We start from the raw sequence: 21,569 nt of genomic DNA on the forward strand, positions 1-21,569 counted from the left end.
TCATTTTTGTGCATAAAGACTCATTTTAAAAGGGGAAAACTGATATATGTTGGCTGTCAGGTGCATTTTCATTCAAGTGTGTTTATCTGGACTAAGAATCCAGGAGGACTGTTGTCACTGCAGGTGAAACGTGTCTTTTGAACCTGGCGATCCATCAGTTACACTGCTAATATTGCATCAGTTCCGAGGATTCCTTGCTTTTGTATTTCACTACAGTGCATGCTGCTCACTTTCTGTAAATACTGACCTCTGCAGAAAAGAGCTGTGATGAAACTGGGATGTTTTTTTTTTCTTTTCATGGAAAAGCAGAAGAAAGAGAATGCAAACAGGGAAGAGAGACAAAAGGGACACGCGACACTAAAGACCTCAGTTTTACCACTACCGCTATTTCTCACAACATCTGGAATTATGTTGTTGAGTCTCATCCTCTGCTTTCTGTGCACATATCTTCTTTTCTGTTCTTCTTTTTTCAAAAGCGTGTGTGTGTGTGTGTGTGTGTGTGTGTGTGTGTGTGTGTGTGTGTGTGTGTGTGTGTGTGTGTCTGTGCGTGTCTACTTGTGCGTGTCTACTTGTGCGTGTGAAACATTGTTTCAAGCTATCTAGTTATTGGAACGGAAAGGAATGGCGGAAGGCTGGTGCTGAAGAGCAGGCCTCTTGAGGGGGGAAGAGAGAGAAGAGAGGGGCCACAGGCGAGTGAAAATCCTTTTTTGTTGTTTTGGCTGATTGTTGAGACACAGAAGAGGGGGATTAATTTGTCTCAAGGTCTGACAACAACCATCAACAGACAGCAGCTTTCCCCCTTTTTTTTTCTTTTTGCTTGTTTATATAACTGGTGCCAGTACTGGGTGTGGGATGACAGTTTTGTAAAGATGCACAGAATAATCAGATCATGGTCAAAATATAACATGGTAAACGAGAACAAATATGCCCTATGATTCCAGACAAATCTTTAAATTTAATTCCTTTAATTATAACATCATCATAGCCTGAATAATATAGTTACAAAATGCATACCTTTTGGGGGCTTTAACATGTGGACTTCTGGATTTCCCTGTTCCTATTATAAAGTCACACCAAATCCTCAAAAAACAGTTTAGGACAGCAATATTTGAAATAATGATGTAGTATAGTAGCTGTAGTATCACCAAAAGACAAAGAACTTTCCCACAAATATATGAACATTTGTAAAAAAGTAAAATACGTATAGCAGATTTAAAAAAAAACAACAACGTTGTGTGGTTTTTTGAAACACTGTAGTTATGAGGAATACAAGGAAAAATAAGCTTTAGAGAAAATGGGACAAACATTATAGCCTGCATATTATAGTCTCTTAAAATATATGTTGGCTTCACTGATTTAAAAAAAATTTAAAAATTAAAAAATTACTGTATTGAGAAGGCCATTCATTTACACGCAAGCCTTATTATTTCTCATAAAGACACATGACATTTTCTGCAGCGGCTCGTAGCAAGAAGGGACACAAATATAAAGGTGCAGCTTTTCAAGACATTCGGTGTTATCTAAAGTGGAAAAATATTAACATCACAGAAAAATATAATAACAAAGATAGTCTAGCTGCTATTTAACTTCTGGTAACTACACAGTAAGACATGTTATACCAGTTCTAAATTATTTTCGTCTCTAATAACTGGTTGTAAACCTTTAAATGTTTGGTCACACAGTCATGAACCCTAATCACGCCCCTTTTTCCTGTTGGTCCCTTTTTTTTCTCTTCAGTGGAATAAACACCAGTGCCAACCAGTCAGTGTTTTATTGATACGGAGCAGAATGCTGTAATTTTAAGTGTTAATGGCTTATGTTAAAAAAATAAGAAGGAAAAAATGCAATGATAAAGTTTTGTTATCAAAACTCTGGTTCTCAGGTGGTGAATTCTGCCTTACAAAGAGCATTGTTCATTTACTGTATATTGCATTAATATACAGATCAAAGATACAAAAATATAATTCCAGTGTCTCAACTTCACATGCAGTTTTGTTTTGTCTGCTGCACCTAACTATCGACTCCCAGCCACCCAACAAGCAGAGCGTGTGTTGCCGGATGCTCAAGCATGTGTAAGAGAACTTCAGACTCTAGAGGTCTCCATCCTTCAGCATCCCCTCATCATCATCCACCTATTCTCCCTCCTCCTCCTCCTTCTCCTCTCTGGCATTTTGTGCAGCGGAGGAGGATAGGAGGAGTGACTGCTGAGGAGGAGACAGAGGGGACTCTGAGACAACACGTCCCACGCCAGAGCCAGACAGCCAGGGAACTTTGATTTGACGCCAAGTAGCCTGCGATCAAAATTACAATGAAAAGAAAGAGCCTCGTTTCTTCTTCCTCCTCCTCTTCTCCTTTTTCTTCTCGGGAGGCTTAGATATGTCGGGCGTGTGCAACATATGATGTCGTTGGACTCATAAGCTCAATGAAGATTTATTTATCTCTGATTTCGGTCCTTAATTCGCTGATGGTGCCGCTTCGTTGTGCTTGCGCTTAGGTCAGCCGAATGAATTTGAAGGCAGTCTGAGCGCATTGTTTCCAGCTCCGTTACATATGGGATTTCGAGCCGTGATGTCTGCAATCTCTCGCTCTTTGTTTCTGGGTAAGTCACTTTCCATTTCTTTAAAAGACCGGATTTATTTATGTAAAAGCAGCGCAGGCGTGTTGCTCTGAAAATTGCGGATGTGAACACCGAGGTTCATTTTTCGTATATATTTAAATATAATTCTCTTTCGTTGTTTCACGTGTCGTTAAGACCACATCTGACAGCTTCGGTTCAGAATGATGTCAGAATATATCTGTTGTCTATTTTCTCTTCCCCCTTATGACACTTTAAGATTTGGGTGAGAAATGACTACATTTACATTTAGATTCATCTTCAAAAACGCAAACGCGCTGTAGCCAACCGTGCGCTTTCTCTCAAGCTGGGAGCTCTCGAAAATGGGACAAATTAAAGCAACGTGAAGGGGATAAAAGTTCACCTGACCCCTCCCTTCAAATCTGCTTTCAAGATTTATTGACCCTGCGCGTTCTTGTATTGGCATTTTCTTCAAAGGCAGGCCCGCAGCAGATGCACAAAAACCTCCTTTGTCATATTTAAACAAAGGGAAATAATTCATTAATTTCAGTAACCACCAAGAAAACACTAGGTTAAAAAAAGATCTCTATTCTAGCTCTTCTGGATGTCAGTGATTAGATTTGTTAGGATAATTGTTAGGATAGGATATCTTGAAAGGATCTCTAAAAAGTCTTTTTTTTTTAAAATTGTTACTCTTATTTTATTATATCATAAACCATAGATGGACCTCTTTTTATTTTATAGAAACAGAAGTTTCATTTGTCTCCAAGGCTTGATTTTATCACTACTGCTATTTGCTGTGTTAACAGTAATCCTGCTTCTATTATTACTGTTACTAATATTATGGGATTGTAATGTAGAGGGGGCCTGGAACTGTTTCCAGGTCTGAAGCTCAATGAGGAATGTTTAATTCCACTGTGACCTCTCTGACTGGAAGTTACAGTTAGCACTGCGGGACGGTGTGTTAAAAATGACAGCCAGTACGAGGTGTTATTCACCCCACTGCTGTCTCATCACCTGTGGTGTAACTGAGGGGAAAACTAGTTTTGAAAGCCACAGATTTGAAAAGACAAACTAACAAAAGATTTTAAAGTTTGAAAATTGTCTTTGACTGGGTGCTAGAAAAACTTTGAACCCCCACCCTGGTTGAGAGTTAGATTGGTTGAGTGTAGCCATATGAGGAGAAATCCACACGGCTCGTGCGCTCTGGTCTGAGTTCCGAGGTCGTGCTCTGGTAGTTTCTGTGTGGCTTGCTGCTTGTTGCGTATTGCAGTCTGGAGAGAAATCAAAAGACCTCGGCATTTGTTTTTAATTTTCTATTCCATTAGTTTAGACATACAACTGATGTTATTTGCTTATGCTTGATGTGGTTTGTGCTGCAGGCTTGTAAATGCTTGGAGAGTTTGTTATCTTCGTCTCCCATTATTCAGTCACTGACATATTGTGGTGATATGTCTGTGGAATACCCTGTCCAATGCCTAATGCGTTCAGTGGAGAGATCCTCGTCCCTCTGGACCTGGTATAAAATAAATAGATAGTTGAAGGATGGAGATATGTATGGATAAGCTAACCTGTCATGGCTTACACTGGTAGACCAGCAAGTCCAAAGAGTGTGGTACGCTGTAATGCATACTGATCCTCTGTTAAACTAAAGGACTGACTCTGCAGAGAACACTGCATGCAAGTAAATTTTAGGTTTAGGTCAAAAAGCACTCTGTAACACTGGGCAATGATGTAGGCTATTTTAAGCTAAGCATGCAGATTATCATAACACCAGCAGTGCTTTTCCGGTAATGACGATCTTAAATAATGCAACCGGCTCATTCAGGAGAAGGCGAAAACATTACACATTATCCCTAAATAATAGCAGTTGTTTGCTTTTCTTAAAATAACCATATGACTGCGCCTTGAGTATTAAATGACTTGTTGCCATGGTGAGGTATTTTTCCCCTCCTTTGTCATGTTTAAGACAACGGAAAGAAAACTAGTTTGTGCAGCGATGTGACTGGATGGCATGTTCAATACAGTTGGAACCGGGGTCACACGTCTCTCATCCAAGAACAAAACATCCATCAGTCATCCAAAAGAGTATTCACCCACCCCCCAACCGAGGGGATATGCAGCTTTTCAAGCTTGGCTGCTTGGCTGTACCATACCGAAGGACTTTTTTCCTCTGAATTTATAGCCTGCATTAATTCAAGATCAACTAAAAGGCCAAGCAGAGGGAGGAGGTGGCTGTTTTATTCTAAAAGAGGATCAATAGTCATTAATAGGGGCTCCTTTTCTTTTAATTTGGATTTGGCTTCGCAAGTCCTGAGACATCCTTAAATTAATATCTGTTGGAAATGTAATATCCACTGGTCACATTACAGATAAGTAGCACAATTAATTGCCACAGAGAGTTCAATAGCTCCCTTCGGTAACTCTGCTGATGTGAAGTAAGAATCAGAACAAGGTCATACAAAACTGAACAAATCAAGTAACTCAGTAAGAGCACAGGGCACGTGGCAATTTGGCCAGGTAATGGAGACCAGTGATTGATTGCGTGTCTGTCCCAGTGCCAGGATTAAATGATTCTGAATGGGGGGAATTTGAAAGTGAAATGACTGTCCAAAAAGTAATAACACAATCTAAGTCACTTGACGGAAATCTAATTTGAAAGTATGATTAGCTTTTATATGAGAGCCGAACCTTAGCACCTTTGCTTCTTTTTCTTTTTCCTGCATGGCCTTTTGGGCCTCAGTGTCTAAGAAAACTGCAATGTGATCACTGCAGTACAGCAGGCTCTTAGCATTAAGATGTGTGCTGATGTCCACATTCATACAGTATAACACTGAGAAGATGGCAGTGCCTATGCAAGTATGCTAGTGTGTGATGTAGATAAAGAGAGCAGTGGCTCCAAACAGAAATTCTGTCCCATTCTATATTTAGCATGTCTGCCGGGGTAGGCAGAGGATCTCTGAAATGTGAAGATGACAGGAGCCTCCTGAGCCAGAGGTTATGAAGTGACATCTTGATGTGTTTGTGCCTGAATCACACTCCCACACACACACACACACACCCTGCCAAAGACTTCTGACATTCCTGCACACCCAAAGACGTTCCGATATTTGACGTCTAGTTACCATACATTAAGGCTTAGTTTTGATCTTCTTTTGACTCATGTCGTGCGTCAGTGTTATCATTTGGCATCCCCGTTCTATATTTTCAGCTTTGAAGGTATTTTGTTTTTTGTTTTTTGTTTTTTTTTGGGGGGGGGGATATGTGGTGACTCTGGAAGCTCTGCTTTGCAGGACTTGAACTTGTGTGATGTTTGACTTCTTACTTGCATGAAGACTAATCTCATGTTTTTAAAGCATAAACCATTCAGTTATTTTCAATTTTACTTGAATTACCAAGTTCAGTTAATTTTCTTAGTTGTTTCACACATTGGGACTAGTGTGATTTTACACAAAGTGTGTGTAAAAATCCCTATCATTTAGCGCGAATGCAGGACTTACAGTAAAGTGTAGCTGCAGCTGTTGAAGGAAATTTTGTACCAATGCTTTTTGTTGAATGACTTCCCTTGCACCTACAATGTCAGTTATTTTACATGCAGAACGAAGTGTAAAAACACTTCCATCCAGAGAGGATTGTGTTACTCAAAACAAAAATGCAGAATCTGACTGGCTCATCAAGGGCAGAGCCCTCTGGAATACAAAACCTGCAACAATGGTGACTGAAGAGGCCTACAGATGAGTGCAGAGGTCCTGCTGTCCTCAAAACAATTGAACCATATCATTAGCAAACACTGATTTGCCTTCCAAGCACTTTCCTTCTGATGTGTATGGCCTTTAAATGACAGCATGGTTCCCTGAATAACAAGCCATCCTCTTTTTGTACCTGGGGGGATTCTTCATGTTTCATTGATTGTGGTGCTTTTAGTTGGAAGGTCTTTCTATTCTGTCGCAGCAAACCGAATGCCACGCTTTGAATGAGAGCGTTTGTAGGTGAAAGTCTAACTGCTTTGTACAGTAAGTGCTTTTATTCCTGGAGGATCGAGGCAGGTTTGTGTTTTCACTGAAACCGAAGACATCCGAAGGAAAAATATACAAAGATTGTACCGCTGGAATCGTCTGCAGTTTTCCACAATATTTCTTTGTTTGGCAGTTCCTTCATCTTCGTTTCACCACACCCGCAATTTCCGAGCCACCCGGTCGTTATTCTGCACGAGCCGTTTGTCGCTTGCGTCCTGCAAAATGAAACACACATGCGTAGACAGAGGTGGGTTTGTGTAGTGTTTCTGACCTACACAAACCCGGCCCCTTTCATCCGTCACTGGGAAAATTACTCCCAGATTGTTTTGGAACGTATGAACAGGAACTGCCTATTTCACTTTACTGCTAATCTATGACAGATGTTCTGGAGAAGCTCACGTTCACATTAACCAGAGACACATGTGCAGTCTATGCTGGGCTGAACAGCAGTATTAATGAACGTCAAGACTCCACTGATAGTCAGGATGATCAGATTGAGTGAGCTGTGACACATTTTAAAGGAAAGTGAATCTGGTTACTGAGTGGAGGAAATATTTTCTTCTATTAAGTCGCTAATATTTTGCAAATGAGCTTTTAGGGCTTAAACATTTTTTTGATCAGTTGATTAACAAATTGGAAGAAAATGAACCATCGCAATTAGGGGGGAAAAAGGAGAGTAGCTGTAAAATAAAACAGCAAAAGCACATACACTTTACGGGAAACATAATCGTTCCACCTGCATCTGCTTTTATTTTTAATGTTTGCATCTGGCAAGAAAATGTGCTCTAGCCATGTTCTTTACTTGTTTACTGCAACCATTTGATCTTCTTTACAATATCCATTCATAACAACTAAACCAGCTTAAATCTTATTTATGGTTATGTTAAAGGAACTCCCGTCACATAGGGATAGGGAAAGATTGTGGTCTTTGTTATTTACTGAAAAAGTCAACAGTGGCTATAAGAATGAGACACAACTTGATTGCAGTATTTAGCACAGCATTGTTTAGAGTATTTAATGTTTAAACTAAAACTTCGGGATTCAGAACTTGCCCTCTGAATAGCTAGGATTCACCCCGACCATTTACCAGTGAACTCCATGAGGCAAACAAATCTCAAGAACATGTTGGAATCAAGCACGCAGCAAGAATATGTTTGCCTAAAGTGTGTTGTGCAATCCAGATTCATTCTGTATACTCATCATTTGTTGAAAGCAGTACTGAAACCAGGAACGCCTCCACAGGTTTTTTGTTTTGGCTGTTTCACAACAGGCTGGACCAGATGTCACCTTGGGGAAGGGGTGCATCTGAATTGATAAATCAAAAAATCAATAACTCATTTTGTCATTTTGATCAAGTGTCTTATTAGATGAGCTCAAGGCAGCGTTCACCTTACAAAATAACCCTTCACCTCATCACTTGACCCCACTTCACATAGCTCTCTCACCAGCTGACCTAAGTATATAGATTTAGTTAACCATGCTTTTTCTTTAACCTGCAGCCATCGTGAACAATACAATATTTTAGTGCTAAGCATGCATATTTCATATGATCATGTTAGCAGTGAATTAAAGTAGCAACAGCCTAGCTTGCTCCCACAACCGATTAGCACGACCCTTTTTTGTTTCCTCTGCACCACACCATATTCTGCTGACTTATCTGCTGATAAACAGATTTGCTCTTTTGAACATCCTTTTATAGTACTGTGCAAAATTCTTGAGCCACCCCTCATTTCTTTATATTTGGCTTCCAAGGAGCCAGATGTTTCTCCAGGATTTCTAAAGGTTTGCTTTTTCACTCCATTCCTTGTTCCTGACCAAGGAATGGTCAGTGCTTAGTCACCATGAGTCAGTGCTTAACACTGACTCATGAATCAGCATACAGTAAATACTGTGTCCTCACATAACAGACAAGTTAGAGCAAAAACATTTCAAATAATGAATTGTTTCTTTAGGTGTGTTTACTAGCAGACTTGTGTAAAAACATTAGCCGAATTAGCTGAATCTATGAAAAAATAGCAAAAATAATGCTTGTCACAGTGTGTCGAGGTATGTCAAATGATACAAGAACTGGACTGCTAATCAGCTGCAACAGTTCCGAATCACAATTTAAAATTTCTGGTTCAAACTGTCGTCAGTACAAAGGTAGTCAGGAGAGAGTAGCTACAGCCATCTGTAAAACACAGTGGAGGCTCTTTCATCGTCTGGAACTGCATGATATTATAGATCTTTGTTAAAATCCATGGAATTATGACCACAGAAAAATACAGTCACATTTTAATTCACCATGCAATTCTATCTGGAAAGCATCTGATTGGCAAAGGCTTCATTTTTTAGCACGACAGTGATCCCAAACACTCTGCCAGTGCAGTAAATGCATACCTGGACAGAAAAACACACACTGGATCACTATCAGTCATGGATTTGCTTCCACAGAGCCCAGACCTCAATATCACCGAAGCAGTGTGGGATCATCTTGACAGAGAAGAGAAAGGCAGCCAACATCCAAAGGAGAGCTTTGAATGTCCTTCAAGAAGCCTGGAGAGCCATTCCTGCTTAAAGGTGTTCATACCAAAGGCTCCTTAGAATTCTAAATATATTGTTTTGCCTCATATGCTGTATTTGCATTTATGTTTGCACATGTCTCAGTAAATTATCACACCTACTTCCCAATTATTTACCAAAAAATAAAGAAATGAGAGTACAGCACTTTTAGTAAATACTGCCACTTTGTTAGAAAACACGTTCTCGTCCTTTTAACCTGCTTAACAAGCAATAGTGATGGATGGCCTCCATCCATGATCTCGAACACATCCTTGGTTACCAAAGTTACACATCCAATGACAGTGACCATTTCTGTCAAACTAACTTGTAGAAAATTATGGTGAAGATTTATCAAAAGCATTACAGGTTCTGACCAAGTGTCAGTATGAAATGTCTTTAAAGTGAGAACAGGTTGTAAAAACGGGTTGCAGATTTGCCACATCAGGATCAGATTGTACAAAAATGAAGCAAGCTGTTTAAAATTTGAATAAACTATAAGATAAGAGATAAGATAAGATAGAACTTTATTAATCCCTCGGGTGGGTTCCTCTGGGAAATTCGATTTCCAAAAAAAGCACAGCAACGACCGAAGTTACAGTTACAGAATTGTTATATATATATATATATATATATATATATATATATATATATATATATATATATATATATATATATATATATATATATATATATACACACACACACACACACATAATTCTGATAGGGAGGAAATGTGTAGGAAAGTGAATGAGTGGTTGGAAACATTGTGTTGTTCTCAGCAATCTGTGATCTATTCTACCGTGGCCATTTGCTCCAAAGGGAGGATTCTTGCCTCATTTGCAGAAGTGATACACTGTGAAAGTAAATGAAGCTAACTCGGTTACTAGCTTTATAATTTCTTGGAAAATCTGAAGTGATTTGCTGCTTGTGAGCATAAATGTTTTAATCAAGGTCTATGATTGTGTTATGTAAGCAGCGGGCAGATCAAAGAGTGAACAAAGCTGAGATAAACACTGATGCAATTGGTGAGGTGGAGCAAAGAAGTGTCTCCCATTGATTCACCACACGGAAGGTCTGTCTTGATATTAATTTCTTTGCGGCTATTGACAGTACTAGAAGCAGGATGCGGCCTATTGCCAATCAAGCGTTCTTCAGCTGCAATCAAAATCCACACACCTTGCAAAAACACCATTTAAAATGATTTGTTTATCAGTGGTGGGGGTTGAGATGCTATCATCTCTGAGCTCCCAGCACTGTTGTGGTGCTTTCAAGTGCTTTCTGCCTTAGTGAAAACTGGCAGCGCGGAATAAAGCTGGCATGCTTGTCTTCTCTAAGCAGAACATGCTTTTGATCTATGTTCTCTGTCTCTGAAACCAGGTATATCTCTTCTTTTCTATGCAGCTGTGCAATCCAACTGTGCAGAAAAATAAACTGCTAAAAAAGCCTATTGCTCAGCTGCCTTTCATTTTCAAGCAGGTTGGGACAGGGCTTACACTTACTCAAAGAAAATAAAGTTACACTACTGATTAAACATTTATAAGCAATTATCAGCACACAGCGGTCAAGCATCCATGCCTCACCAAAGTCACCTGGAAGCTTGTTAGGATGATTGAAAATAACAACATGTGAATTTATTGGTTTCATATAACTTGTTTACTCAAAAGACTGGACCTCGACCGAACGCTCGGAAGTCTTCATTTTTGGACAAGTCTCGCGCATGGTTCCATTTCCAGTGTACTGTCTGCCAATAATTGATCATTTCCTACCAGTCTTACTTTAATTGGTCATGGGGTGCACCTGTCAGAACCCAGTGTGTGTGGTGCCTCATGTCACACTGTGATTATTGATTATTGTGTCCAGATTCCAACTTGTAAGTTTAAATGGCATCATGCTGCTTAGATGGGAATCAGCAAGAGAGCACAGCCGGACTATGACCACAGGGAATCATCTCCATAAATCTACATAAATCAGAGAGGATTTTTTTTTTCAATTCTGAAATGTATATGAATTAATTCCAGCGTGTCACCAATGCACAAAATATTGATTTGCCTTTCTCTCTGCGTGGAGTTCGGCTGTAATTCAATTCCACAAATTGACTGCAAATGAATGAAAGCAACTTGCACTAAGCCAAACAATGAGATCCTAAGTGAGTTTTTCTTTCCACCCTCTTCTCACACTTTTCTGACTGACTGAACAGGAGGAAATGTTCCACGTCGCTCTAGTTAGACGCCTGCCGTTCCTTTCAATTTGAAGCAGTCGAGTAGCCCAGCAAGCAGGACACTCCATTAGGTGTTTTGAATGCGCACGCTCCTTTGTCTCACTCCATTTCCTCTTTTGCCTGCCAGTCTTCCCTAAAGCCTTCGTTGCTTTAATCAGCAGAGGCCCTTCTGCCCTTCAGACATTTATCTTCACCTGCGCTTGGTCATCACAGCGCAGCCAGGAAAGACCCAAAGATGGATGCTGTTGGAGACAGCGAGAATTCGATGGTCATTGATTAGAGAGGCATAAGAAAAAAGTGGTTACCTGCACGAGACCTGAGCACCATCTGGAGGATCCCTTCCTCCCTTAGTGGATGATAGCATGAAGTCAGATCTCTGCCCACTGTCCAGCTGAGATCTAGGACAGTTTTATATCAGCAGGGAGGCAAGAAAGTTGTAACTTTAGTAAGTTTAAACAGTGGCCTTAATCTCTTTATGGACTGTAACAAAAGTTTGGAAATGACCTTTTAAAGCTCTTTATAATATGCAATTCTGCTGATAATTCTTCATAGGAATAAAATCCCTTGTCATCAGAACCTCACCTTGTGTAATTGCGCTTTAGTAGAAACTGTAAAATTCCATAATTAGGGTCCAGGCTTGGGTTGGCAGTCCTGTTCTCCTGCAGTGGATGTTGCGTGATGGATGATTTCATTATCCAACCACAATGCCGGCCACTTGGTCTTTCATACCACAGCGAAAACATTGTAAACCGAATATCATTCATCAGCTGCTCCATTGTCCACAAATTAAGTATATAATACCGCTGATTGCATTGCAGTCAGTATTTTCAGATTTAAGCACCCAGAGCCTTTTACCGGGTGAAAAGGTTGAGAAGTTTTGTTGTTTTCACTTTTGATAAAGTAACTTGTGCAGGCACTCAGGCTGTGGTCAGGGTACAGCATGATGTCAGTGCTGAAAAAGCTTTTTTCCCCTCTTGCCCTCCCGTCTCTTTTCCCCCCTTCCCGGCAAAGTAGTTCAGAACAGATGGCACCACCACCTTTTTTTCCGACTCGTTAGACTTGACTTGTTGATGAAATGGAGCCTTTACGCTATACTGCCCATGCAGATGTTTAGCTGTACATATTTCTGTGTGTGCATGTGTGTGTGTGTGTGTGTGTGTGTGTGTGTGTGTGTGTGTGTGTGTGTGTGTGTGTGTGTGTGTGTGTGTGTGTGTGTGTGTGTGTGTGTGTACACTCTCCTATAAACTGCCCTGCAGCAAAGGAGGGAGAGTCCACAGCCTAAAGGTATCTAAAGTATAAATGTTACATTTACATCTTAACAGCCTCTATATTTTTTCCAGGACCAGGAAAGCAACTATATGGCTTTGTATAGATATAAAGAGAACAGTGTGGAAAGTTTTTATGTTTGCTACTGCTGCATAGCCACATATATACCCGAGTGCTCTGCAGCACAACAACCCTGCAATTAGCCAATGCAGAGCTCATTCAACAAAAATTATGTTTTTGCCATTCTGTTTGTGACATTTTCTACAGTTTCCCCGAGTGCGGCCCTCTTTAGCCTGGTCTGTCATGGAGTTTGTCAGGCTCAACTTACAGAGTACCACATCTCTTGCTAAGAAACAGACAGGGGCTTAGGACTGCATTCAAGATGCCTGTTATGGTTTGGCAATGTTGTCCAAACTGTCACATTTTGTATGAAACTTGTCTTATTGTAGTTGCTGGATGGAAGTGTTTAAGTGTCTAAAACTGTTGTAGTAGCAAGCGAAAACTGCACTTCGAGTTTGATGTCTCTCTTAAAATTCTTAAGCATGTAGCTTTTTTCTATTTTGGACTTTCCGTTTTTCTCCCAGCATCAACCCTATTTTTTTTAATGCTATGTCTTTCTTCAATAGGGAAATCAAGAGTGCTATAGCATTTGGCTTGATTTGCTGTCTGGGATCCAAAGAAGCTGAGGAGGAGGAAATAGCAGAGTTTGCAAATTCAAGCTCTTAAAATAATTAAAGTTGGCGTGATGACTCTGCTTTCTAGACGGGACCAAGCTTTAAAAAAAGGCAGCACTGGGAGTTACCACACAGCTACAGCGAGCTGTGTTGTACTCAGAAATTAGGAATAATGAAGGTTGCTATATGCAATATGCAGATAAGATTACATTAAAAATCTGTCAGTGTGGAATGAAATAAAGCTTTTGGCCACTGACCCATCATAGTAGAAAAATAAACAAAATTTTCTATTTAGAAGAGGGAGATGTTGTTTACTCTATTAACCTTTCCTCTCGGTTGCACTCTTGACATTGAACAATGTGGAAGAGGCCGACTCGTCGCTGGCCCTTTTGCTAATGAGGCAATTAAGTCTATCCTGTGTTGGTTGAGCAAGGGGCCGAGAGAGCAAGCCAAGTCATCTGCTGTCTCAGCAAACACCAAGCATCTTAGCCATGCCGCAGTCAGAATATATAACAAGCTCTCCTTTGTTGTAATGGTCTTCCATTCCTTGTGGTTCTCCCTTGTCAGTGTGACCCACAGCACAGCTGGAGATCACAAGCACCATCAGGCTCTGTTTATCTAAGTGCACTGAATGGTGGCAAATGGAAATTGAAGAAAAACACTAGGTTAAAATAATGTTTGAGCTATACTCGGAAGCTGTTGTGAAGCTGTGGTGGAAATTGGGTAGGATAAATTTGGTCATTTGTTAAAATAATGTAAAAAACACAGTGGGCACTATTTAGGAATCAAGTTCCAACCGTCCATCCATTCTCTTTTGCTTATCTTTATCAGGGTCGCGGGGGGGCTGGAGCCTATCCCAGCTATCATAGAGCGAGAGGTAGGGTACACCCTGGACAGGTCGCTGGTCTGTCTCAGGGCTAACACATAGGGAGACACAAACATTCGCACTCACATTTACACCTATGGGCAATTTAGAGTTTCCAGTTAACCTAACCGCACTAACTGCTTATCTTTGGACTGTGAGAGGAAACCAGAGTACCCGGAGAGAACCCATGCAAACATATGGAGTGAATAGAAAGACCCTGGCCTGATGGTGGAATTGAACTCAGGACCCTCTTGCTGTGGGGCAAGTTGCCTCTTTTGGAAACACAGTGATCAAACCCTGATACAAGGTTGGTCAACATATTAAAATGTTCTAACCTGCCAAATTAATAAAAGAATTTATATATCTATACAATTATTCTAATAAGACTCTTCGTAGGCGCCTTTACGCTACTCTCAAACCTAAGCGAACAAAGCGAAATGGAAGGACTACCTTGTAGTTGCTATGCTACTACATTAGCAAAACTAAGCTAACGTACAACTTACTCGCCTAGGAAAAGACCGGTAAAAATGCAATGACTCAACAAATGATATGTAGCTGGTATATTTGTTCAAATACCTAACTCTATTTGCCATGTTTCTTTTATAGTATGGCTTATTTGTGAAGAAAAAAGGAAGACTGAATGACTCTAACACCTCTAATAGACTGCATCCTGTTGTCAGGGGTGGTGTATGTCGTGTTCGGAGTTTTATTTTAGTACATAATGGAGTAGAGTGAGGAACTGATCATAGACTCAAAGGTTCTCTCTGTCTTTTGAACCTGTATGCTGATAATCAGAGCAATCCAGATGCATGTATGACACAGAGACATATTATACAACCACGTGCATACATCATTGATAGAGAAGCTGTCAGTGTGTGAGGCTCATACCTGATTCCCATTCTTGACACATCTGAGTGGCAGTGTGGAATTGTGGCTTCCTTGAGCACTGTCTAGGATAATGTTGATTGCTGTGAAATGTGCTGCATGCATTAAAAACATCCTTGCTACCCATTTAAATGTGTTTGACAGCAATTAGCATGTTCTTAGCCTACTGACTGTCTGCTATGAGCAGCTGCTGTGTCATACAAAAGGGGCCAGCGTTAGGGCCTAAGTTAATGTGTTTAAGGGATGCACAATTCTAACGAGTGATAACCGAAGGCTTACGGCTGCTCAGAGGGGATTAAGGGACGTCGTTGTCTGTCTTAAAGCTCAGGCTTAACCATCATATTCCTTTTTTTCCCTCCTCCATCTCTCCTCCCTGGTAATGAATCGCCAGTATTCCCTGACACAAAGCATGAAAAAAAGAACATCTTACTCGGTAGGGAATAAAGATGGCTGCACATTAGCAGCGGAAAGGTGTACCGAACCAGAAAGAGGAGATGTCTGAGTAGATTTGTTTGAAATCAATGCTTGTCTTCTGAAGCTTCATCTACAGTATGGGGCTGCCACAAGATATCAGGCAAGATTTCCAAAGAACTTATGTCGGCATGCAAAAGTGTGTGCATAAGCCACACAGGCATTTGTACATTTTCCATGTTACAGCAGAAGGACCACTAAGGCTCCTTTTAGCATCAGATTTCAGCCTTCTTGTGCAGGTTTCGCTGTTGGCTATAACATATCTGCCTTTCATCACGTGACCTGATCAATACGGAGAGATTAGCCATGCATGGCGTGAGACACGGGTGCCCCCGAAGTTGCAGGACCGTCACAGAGGTGACGGTTTTCAATTACAGGACACTAAAGATGCATAGTGGCAAGGGCACCACAAAAAGAGCACAGTAAGCAACAATCTGCATTGGCAGCTGGCCACATGTGTTCGCTGCATGCTGAAAGCACCAAGCATGACAGATTACATGCCTTTTCAGCAAAATATACTAATTTACCCTGAAAGCACATGAAACTTTCTTTTTTGTCTCGCTGGAAAAATACATGCTTGAGTTGTAGGCCTACTGCAGATGAGGTTACAGCACAAGCCATTAAACGTTTACTTTATGCTTTGGTGGTATTTAGTATGTAGAGCAACGGGTTAGAGGGACAATTTAAAGCAGTCTTGTTACAACAAGATTGAGGCAAATGATACGACTAACCTTTGGCTCCATGCATATACCTGCGCTGTCATTTATCTAAAGCGGGCGGTCCTGTGCTAAGATAGATAGACCAGGGCACAGTTTTTCTGAGGTGACATCAATAGCTCTGTCACTCGCCCCTGTGGCGCCCGATCGGGAGACCTTTACCATTGACATGCAAGTTAGCGCTTGATTGTCATCTGGTAACTGTACTACACCGAGTCTTTGGGGAAATCACAATGCAACTGCATCGGCTTATTTTTGATTATTATCAAAAGTTATTGCATTGAGCATTCCTTGCGACATGGTTAGAGCACCGCCCACTCTAACATCGCCTTCATTTCCATATTTCACTCCTGTTTCAGCACATATAATCGAAATTCAGATTCAGTGGAAGGGAGAATAGAGGTTATGCTGTAGGGGTTAGAGAAGGGTATTTAATCCGCCCTGTCTTGTGGGTGGACATTTCGATGTATTACTGCACACATTATTATCTGAATTAATTAGCATGAGCAGCAGAATGTAGGTTTTGCAAGCCTTCATTATTTTATGTATTGATTTTTGTTTAACACACCTGTAGTTGAGCTCAAGTAATCCTACTTATTGTTTATTTATCACTCCTGCCACAGCTAAAGCATATTTGAGTGAAGAGCAGAAAAACAAATAGATGCCTTTATTTCTTTCTTTTTTTGGTAGACTCCAAATGTTCTCCTACATTGCCAGTGTTTGCCTGCATGGCATTGGAACGCAATAGAAGCATGACTGATATTTCACTAGACTTACCAGCATGGTCATTAATCCTAATATTTGGACTGTAGCCACCATCCACTCCCAGCCGGGGCTTGACTACGTGTAATCATAGGCGTACACCCTTGTGTATTGGGCTGCAGGAAAAACACTACACGCTCAGAAGCTTAGTCCATCAATCTAAGAGGCCAGACATTTTTCCTCCAACCCCGATGTCAGAGGATTTCACATGGCACCCTCCCCCTTCCAGGCGGAATATGTTTATGAGCCCTTTCTCTTACTGTCCTGTCTCTTCCTAGTCCCCACTTCCTCTCATGAGACGAGGGGGTCTGAGCAGACAGCGCCTGCATAGCTCCCCGCTGCAGGGGCGTGATAGATGGCCACTCAGCTATACGTGCCTTACTCACCAGAGGCCGACCATATTTCTCCTTCACTGCCCGCGTAGGCCTGCATCTGCATGAAGACTGTCAAAGATGCTGTTTTCTGTGAGCTCAGCAGGGCTGAGGCAGAGTATTTGATTAGATGTAATGGAATTAAAGTAATCTGATTCCAAAAAGATGACATCTGTAATCTGTTGCAGTTACTGTAAATATGCAGTAATAAGATCAGAGTTATTGCATTGCTCAGTACAACTGTGGCATCTAAATTGTGGCGTTTCCTTGTGTATTGTGAAATAGTAGATTTAAATTATCCTTATTTAACTTTAAACTCAGGAGTCTGTAATAAATTAACTACCCTTGCCATATTAGCGGCTACAATTTTCTGCAGGTAATCAGCTCTTTTGGTAATTGCTTTTAAATGTAATACTCCTAACCCTCATAAGTGGTAATCCATTGAATAGTGGGCTGTGTGTGTGTTTGGTGCGATGTGTCGGAGAGGTAATAGCTATGGGATGACCTGAGGGCCTTATTGGAGGCCACTGCTCGGTCACAGAAGGAACACATGCTGCAGGATTCTCTGCATGGCAGCGCACTGCTGCTTTTGGGTCAGAGACATAAAGGAGGTGGGAGGAAAGAGAAGAAAGGGAGAGAGAATATCTATCATTGATCCTATGGTATTAGCCGGGGCTGCAGTCCTAATGAAGCTAGTGCTGTGGGCTCTAGGAATGCATGTGTGTGTTTGTGTTACTGATAACTCCTGTAAATATCCACATCTGGAGTGTTTACATCCTGGTGATTAATTATTAGTCATGTGGACACAAATAAATCACTCAGAGTGTGTGCTTGTGTGTGTGTGTCTGTATGTGTGTGTGAGTGTGTGTATCTCCAGATGGCCTGGCGTGAGCATATTGGTGTGTGTGTATGTGTATTGTACCTGTGCAGGTGTGCATGAAACCGTGTATATCTGCAGAAGCCTTTTTGTGAACATCTTGCACGGTACGCGTTGTCTTCGTGTGAGTATACTGTCAGTGCATTTCCCTGACTTTGAATGCATGTTTGAGTTTATGTGCGAGGGTGTGTGTGTGTGTGTACACAGTGGTGAGGCAGGAGAGGCTGCTTGGCAACTCATCCATCATTTTCCCCCCTGGCCTGCGATGCCCTCGGAGGAGCGCTGCACTGTTACGGTGACATTGGGCTCATTTTGGAATAGAAAAATGGTGCATCCGCCCCCAGCGTCATTGCCGCACGTCGTTACCCCCCTCCAGCCAAACAGCCAGCTTAAGATGGTGCAGTAACAATCCCTCTAACGGTCTCAGACACGCTCCCTCGCTGTCAGGTTTACACGCCATATCCACAGGGACAGATTACTAATCAGAGGAAGTGCTCTGTTGAAGGGCCTTGCGATGTCCACGGCTGCTTAGTGAAGCTGCTTTAGGTGGCCTGTCATCTTTTCTTCTTCTCCCTACCCCGACCACTGCTACCTTTTCCACTCTCACCTCCCGCTGGATAACCTTGGCAAGGGTGGAGGAGGGGTAGCAAATGGGGTAGAGAAAGGGAAAGATGAGACCACTTTATGAGTGTCCTGGGTTCCCTGTGCCCAGCGTTTCTCTCTTGCTGGTGCACAGGGTGAGTCAGCATGAGCAACTGCAGTATAGCGGCCCAATCAATTTGTTTACGCTTGCCTCTAAAGAGACAATGCCATTGCCAGTGCTGCTGTGTGCGAGTGTTCTCACCACTTCACTTCACAGATTTCCTCATGTCGTACAGGACTAGCACACACTAGCCAAACTTTCTGGCATTGCTCAGAGTGAGCCACTCTGAGCAATGCTGGGAAATAAACGCACAGTCAAGCAAGAGGTTGGAAAATGGGGAACAGAAAGAAAGCATGGTAGATAAAGAGAAAATTATGTGCTGGCAATCTTTCTCAGCCCTAAATTGGTGGATCTTGCTGCAATAGATGGACGATGGAGTCCTGCTTTTTCATCTAGATTTAGGAAGGCAGAGTGTGTGTTTATGTCTTCGGTTTACAGTGCATGCTTTCTATTTCAGGATAGAGTCTTTCCAAGGGCATTAGGGTAACCTGTGAACAAATTGCACACGGGTGATAAAAACAAATAGCAACAATTCCCACTCAAACACACTCACACACAGAGAGATGTCACTACTCGACAAATAGCACAGACTGTTAGCGCAGACAGTGATAAGCAGATAAATGCATGCAGACGTAGCTCACCTACCAGCTCCCATTATGTAACCGTGTTCGCCACATTTTAATGTCATTCCTTGTTGCTGGAGGAGGAGGGGGATGTGAGACACACAGAGATAAAATAAATAAATAAAGCGAGAGAGGCGAGAAGGGAAAGAACAGAGGAAGACTGGAAGAAGAGAGGAAAAAAAATGTTTGCGCCCCACCTCCCCTGCCATCCTCCTTCGTCCTGACACTTCACACGCACAAGCGCATTCACCGTAGTTTCGCAGATTTACTGATACATCAAAAGAGATGCACACAAACACTCACACACACGCAGCTTTTCCTCAATAAGCTTCCTTTCATAGATAACCCCTCTCCGGCTGACAATAGCAACAATAGCATAAATCCTGATCCCAACAACAACAACAGCAGCGGAGGACAGCCTCGTCCTTCACTGAACTCACGTCAGCACACTGTCCCCTCTCTGTCTGTCCGCCAAACCTGTTTTTTTTTTAAACTTTTAAAAGGATCCGTTTCCAGAGCTGAAGTATTCTGGTAGGACATGCTGTGATGGTGATGATTGATCACCCTGTTCTGTTGCTGGAGATCAATTGCCATCCGTCCTCCTCCACTGAAGATCTTGTTTCCTCTAGTTGCCTGTAGCAGCTTTCCTGGGGACTTTTTATTCCCGAATGACCCCACCTTTCCTAAAAGTCAGGCCACAGGTCAACACCTATTATGAAGTTGTATGACCTCGTCGACTATAATGCCCTGTGCCTGTATTGTCTTTCATACAGTCCTGAGAATAACTTCCTTCCTGGTCGGGAATCAATAATGTAGCTTGGTTTATGAGAAATATTATGCCATTTCCCTCCCAATAATGGCCGGAGTCATGGAGAATGTATGCTAGCCTGCATGAAATCAATAGCCTAAATGTAAACGTAAACCTTTCTATTGTCTTGCTTCAATGTGTTTATGTACATTTCAATACACTAAAAGCTGATTTCTGTCTGAAAAAGCCACACCGAACGCATTTCACAGTACTGGGTTGCAAATATCACTTGCAGTTTTCTTTTGAATATCACATATCCCAGTCTTATGATGCACGGCTCCATGGCCTCTTATCACGGTCTCTCACCATGAAGCAATAGCACGTTTCAATCATCCTGTCATGGGAGAACTATAATCTTTTTCTTTTGCATGGCATATGTCCTTCCACTTCTAACTAATCCTTATTATGCCAGAGAAGCGAAGGTCATTGTCAAAGCCGAGGGGTGATTAAGTTAATCCACTTGTTTTCTGAATCCGATTTACCTCATTTTCCAAACTAGGGAACAATGTTCCAGCACAAAGACATCAAGATGATAGTGTGGCACGCATTAAGGAGGAGGGCCCCTACACTGGAGAGGATTCTTTTATCTGTCTTCATCATCTGCATCCCCTTCTGATTCCCAGTTCTATCAGCTGACTTCTAATCACAGCATTCAAAGCTATCTCTGCCATATGGAGAGACAGAGCAAAAGCGAGAGGAGAGCAGACAAGTTAAAAGCAGCATGATCGCTCATATTCCTGAATCAATCTATGTCGCTGCGGTATGAGACACTAGTGAAGCAAAGCACAGTGCCCTGGTGTGTGGGAGTCCTGCCATGTAGCCAGCAAGCCTCTGAGTTACGCAGTGCAGTGGCATACAGTTGACTTCATTAGCAGGTCCCTCCCTTCAAAGGGATGGGTTATTTACTACTGCACCGTGCAGGGCCAGATGCTCCACAGATATTATACAATAGAGATTTGCGCAAGAACAAATAGGTTTGCATTATTGAGTAAAAGTGTGTGTGTTTTAGGGCCAAAGATCTTTGTATCCCTTGCAGTCAGCAGTGAACCTGTAATAAATCCTCAGCAAAAGCATATTTGACTTCAGAGAATGCAAATAAGGTGATTAAAATGCATCCCCGTGTCAGTGAGGGAATACGTGTGGATTATTGTTTTAAACGGCAACTCTGCCTATGAGCTCACATACAGTACAGACCAGC

General features: G+C 41.7%; 1 protein-coding gene across 1 annotated transcript in view; it reads left to right on the forward strand.

The window, feature by feature from the left end:
- Positions 1–2,189: 2,189 nt before the first annotated feature.
- clmpb (CXADR like membrane protein b) overlaps positions 2,190–21,569 on the forward strand; it is a 91,562-nt gene continuing 72,182 nt past the window's right edge. The window contains exon 1 of the mRNA XM_080888146.1: positions 2,190–2,599. Within this exon, the coding sequence (XP_080744272.1) occupies positions 2,551–2,599 (49 nt within the window). The 5' untranslated portion in view covers positions 2,190–2,550. The remainder of the gene's footprint in view (positions 2,600–21,569) is intronic.

Source organism: Rhamphochromis sp. 'chilingali' (assembly GCF_963969265.1).
Source record: "Rhamphochromis sp. 'chilingali' genome assembly, chromosome: 8".
NCBI classification, from domain to species: domain Eukaryota; kingdom Metazoa; phylum Chordata; class Actinopteri; order Cichliformes; family Cichlidae; genus Rhamphochromis; species Rhamphochromis sp. 'chilingali'.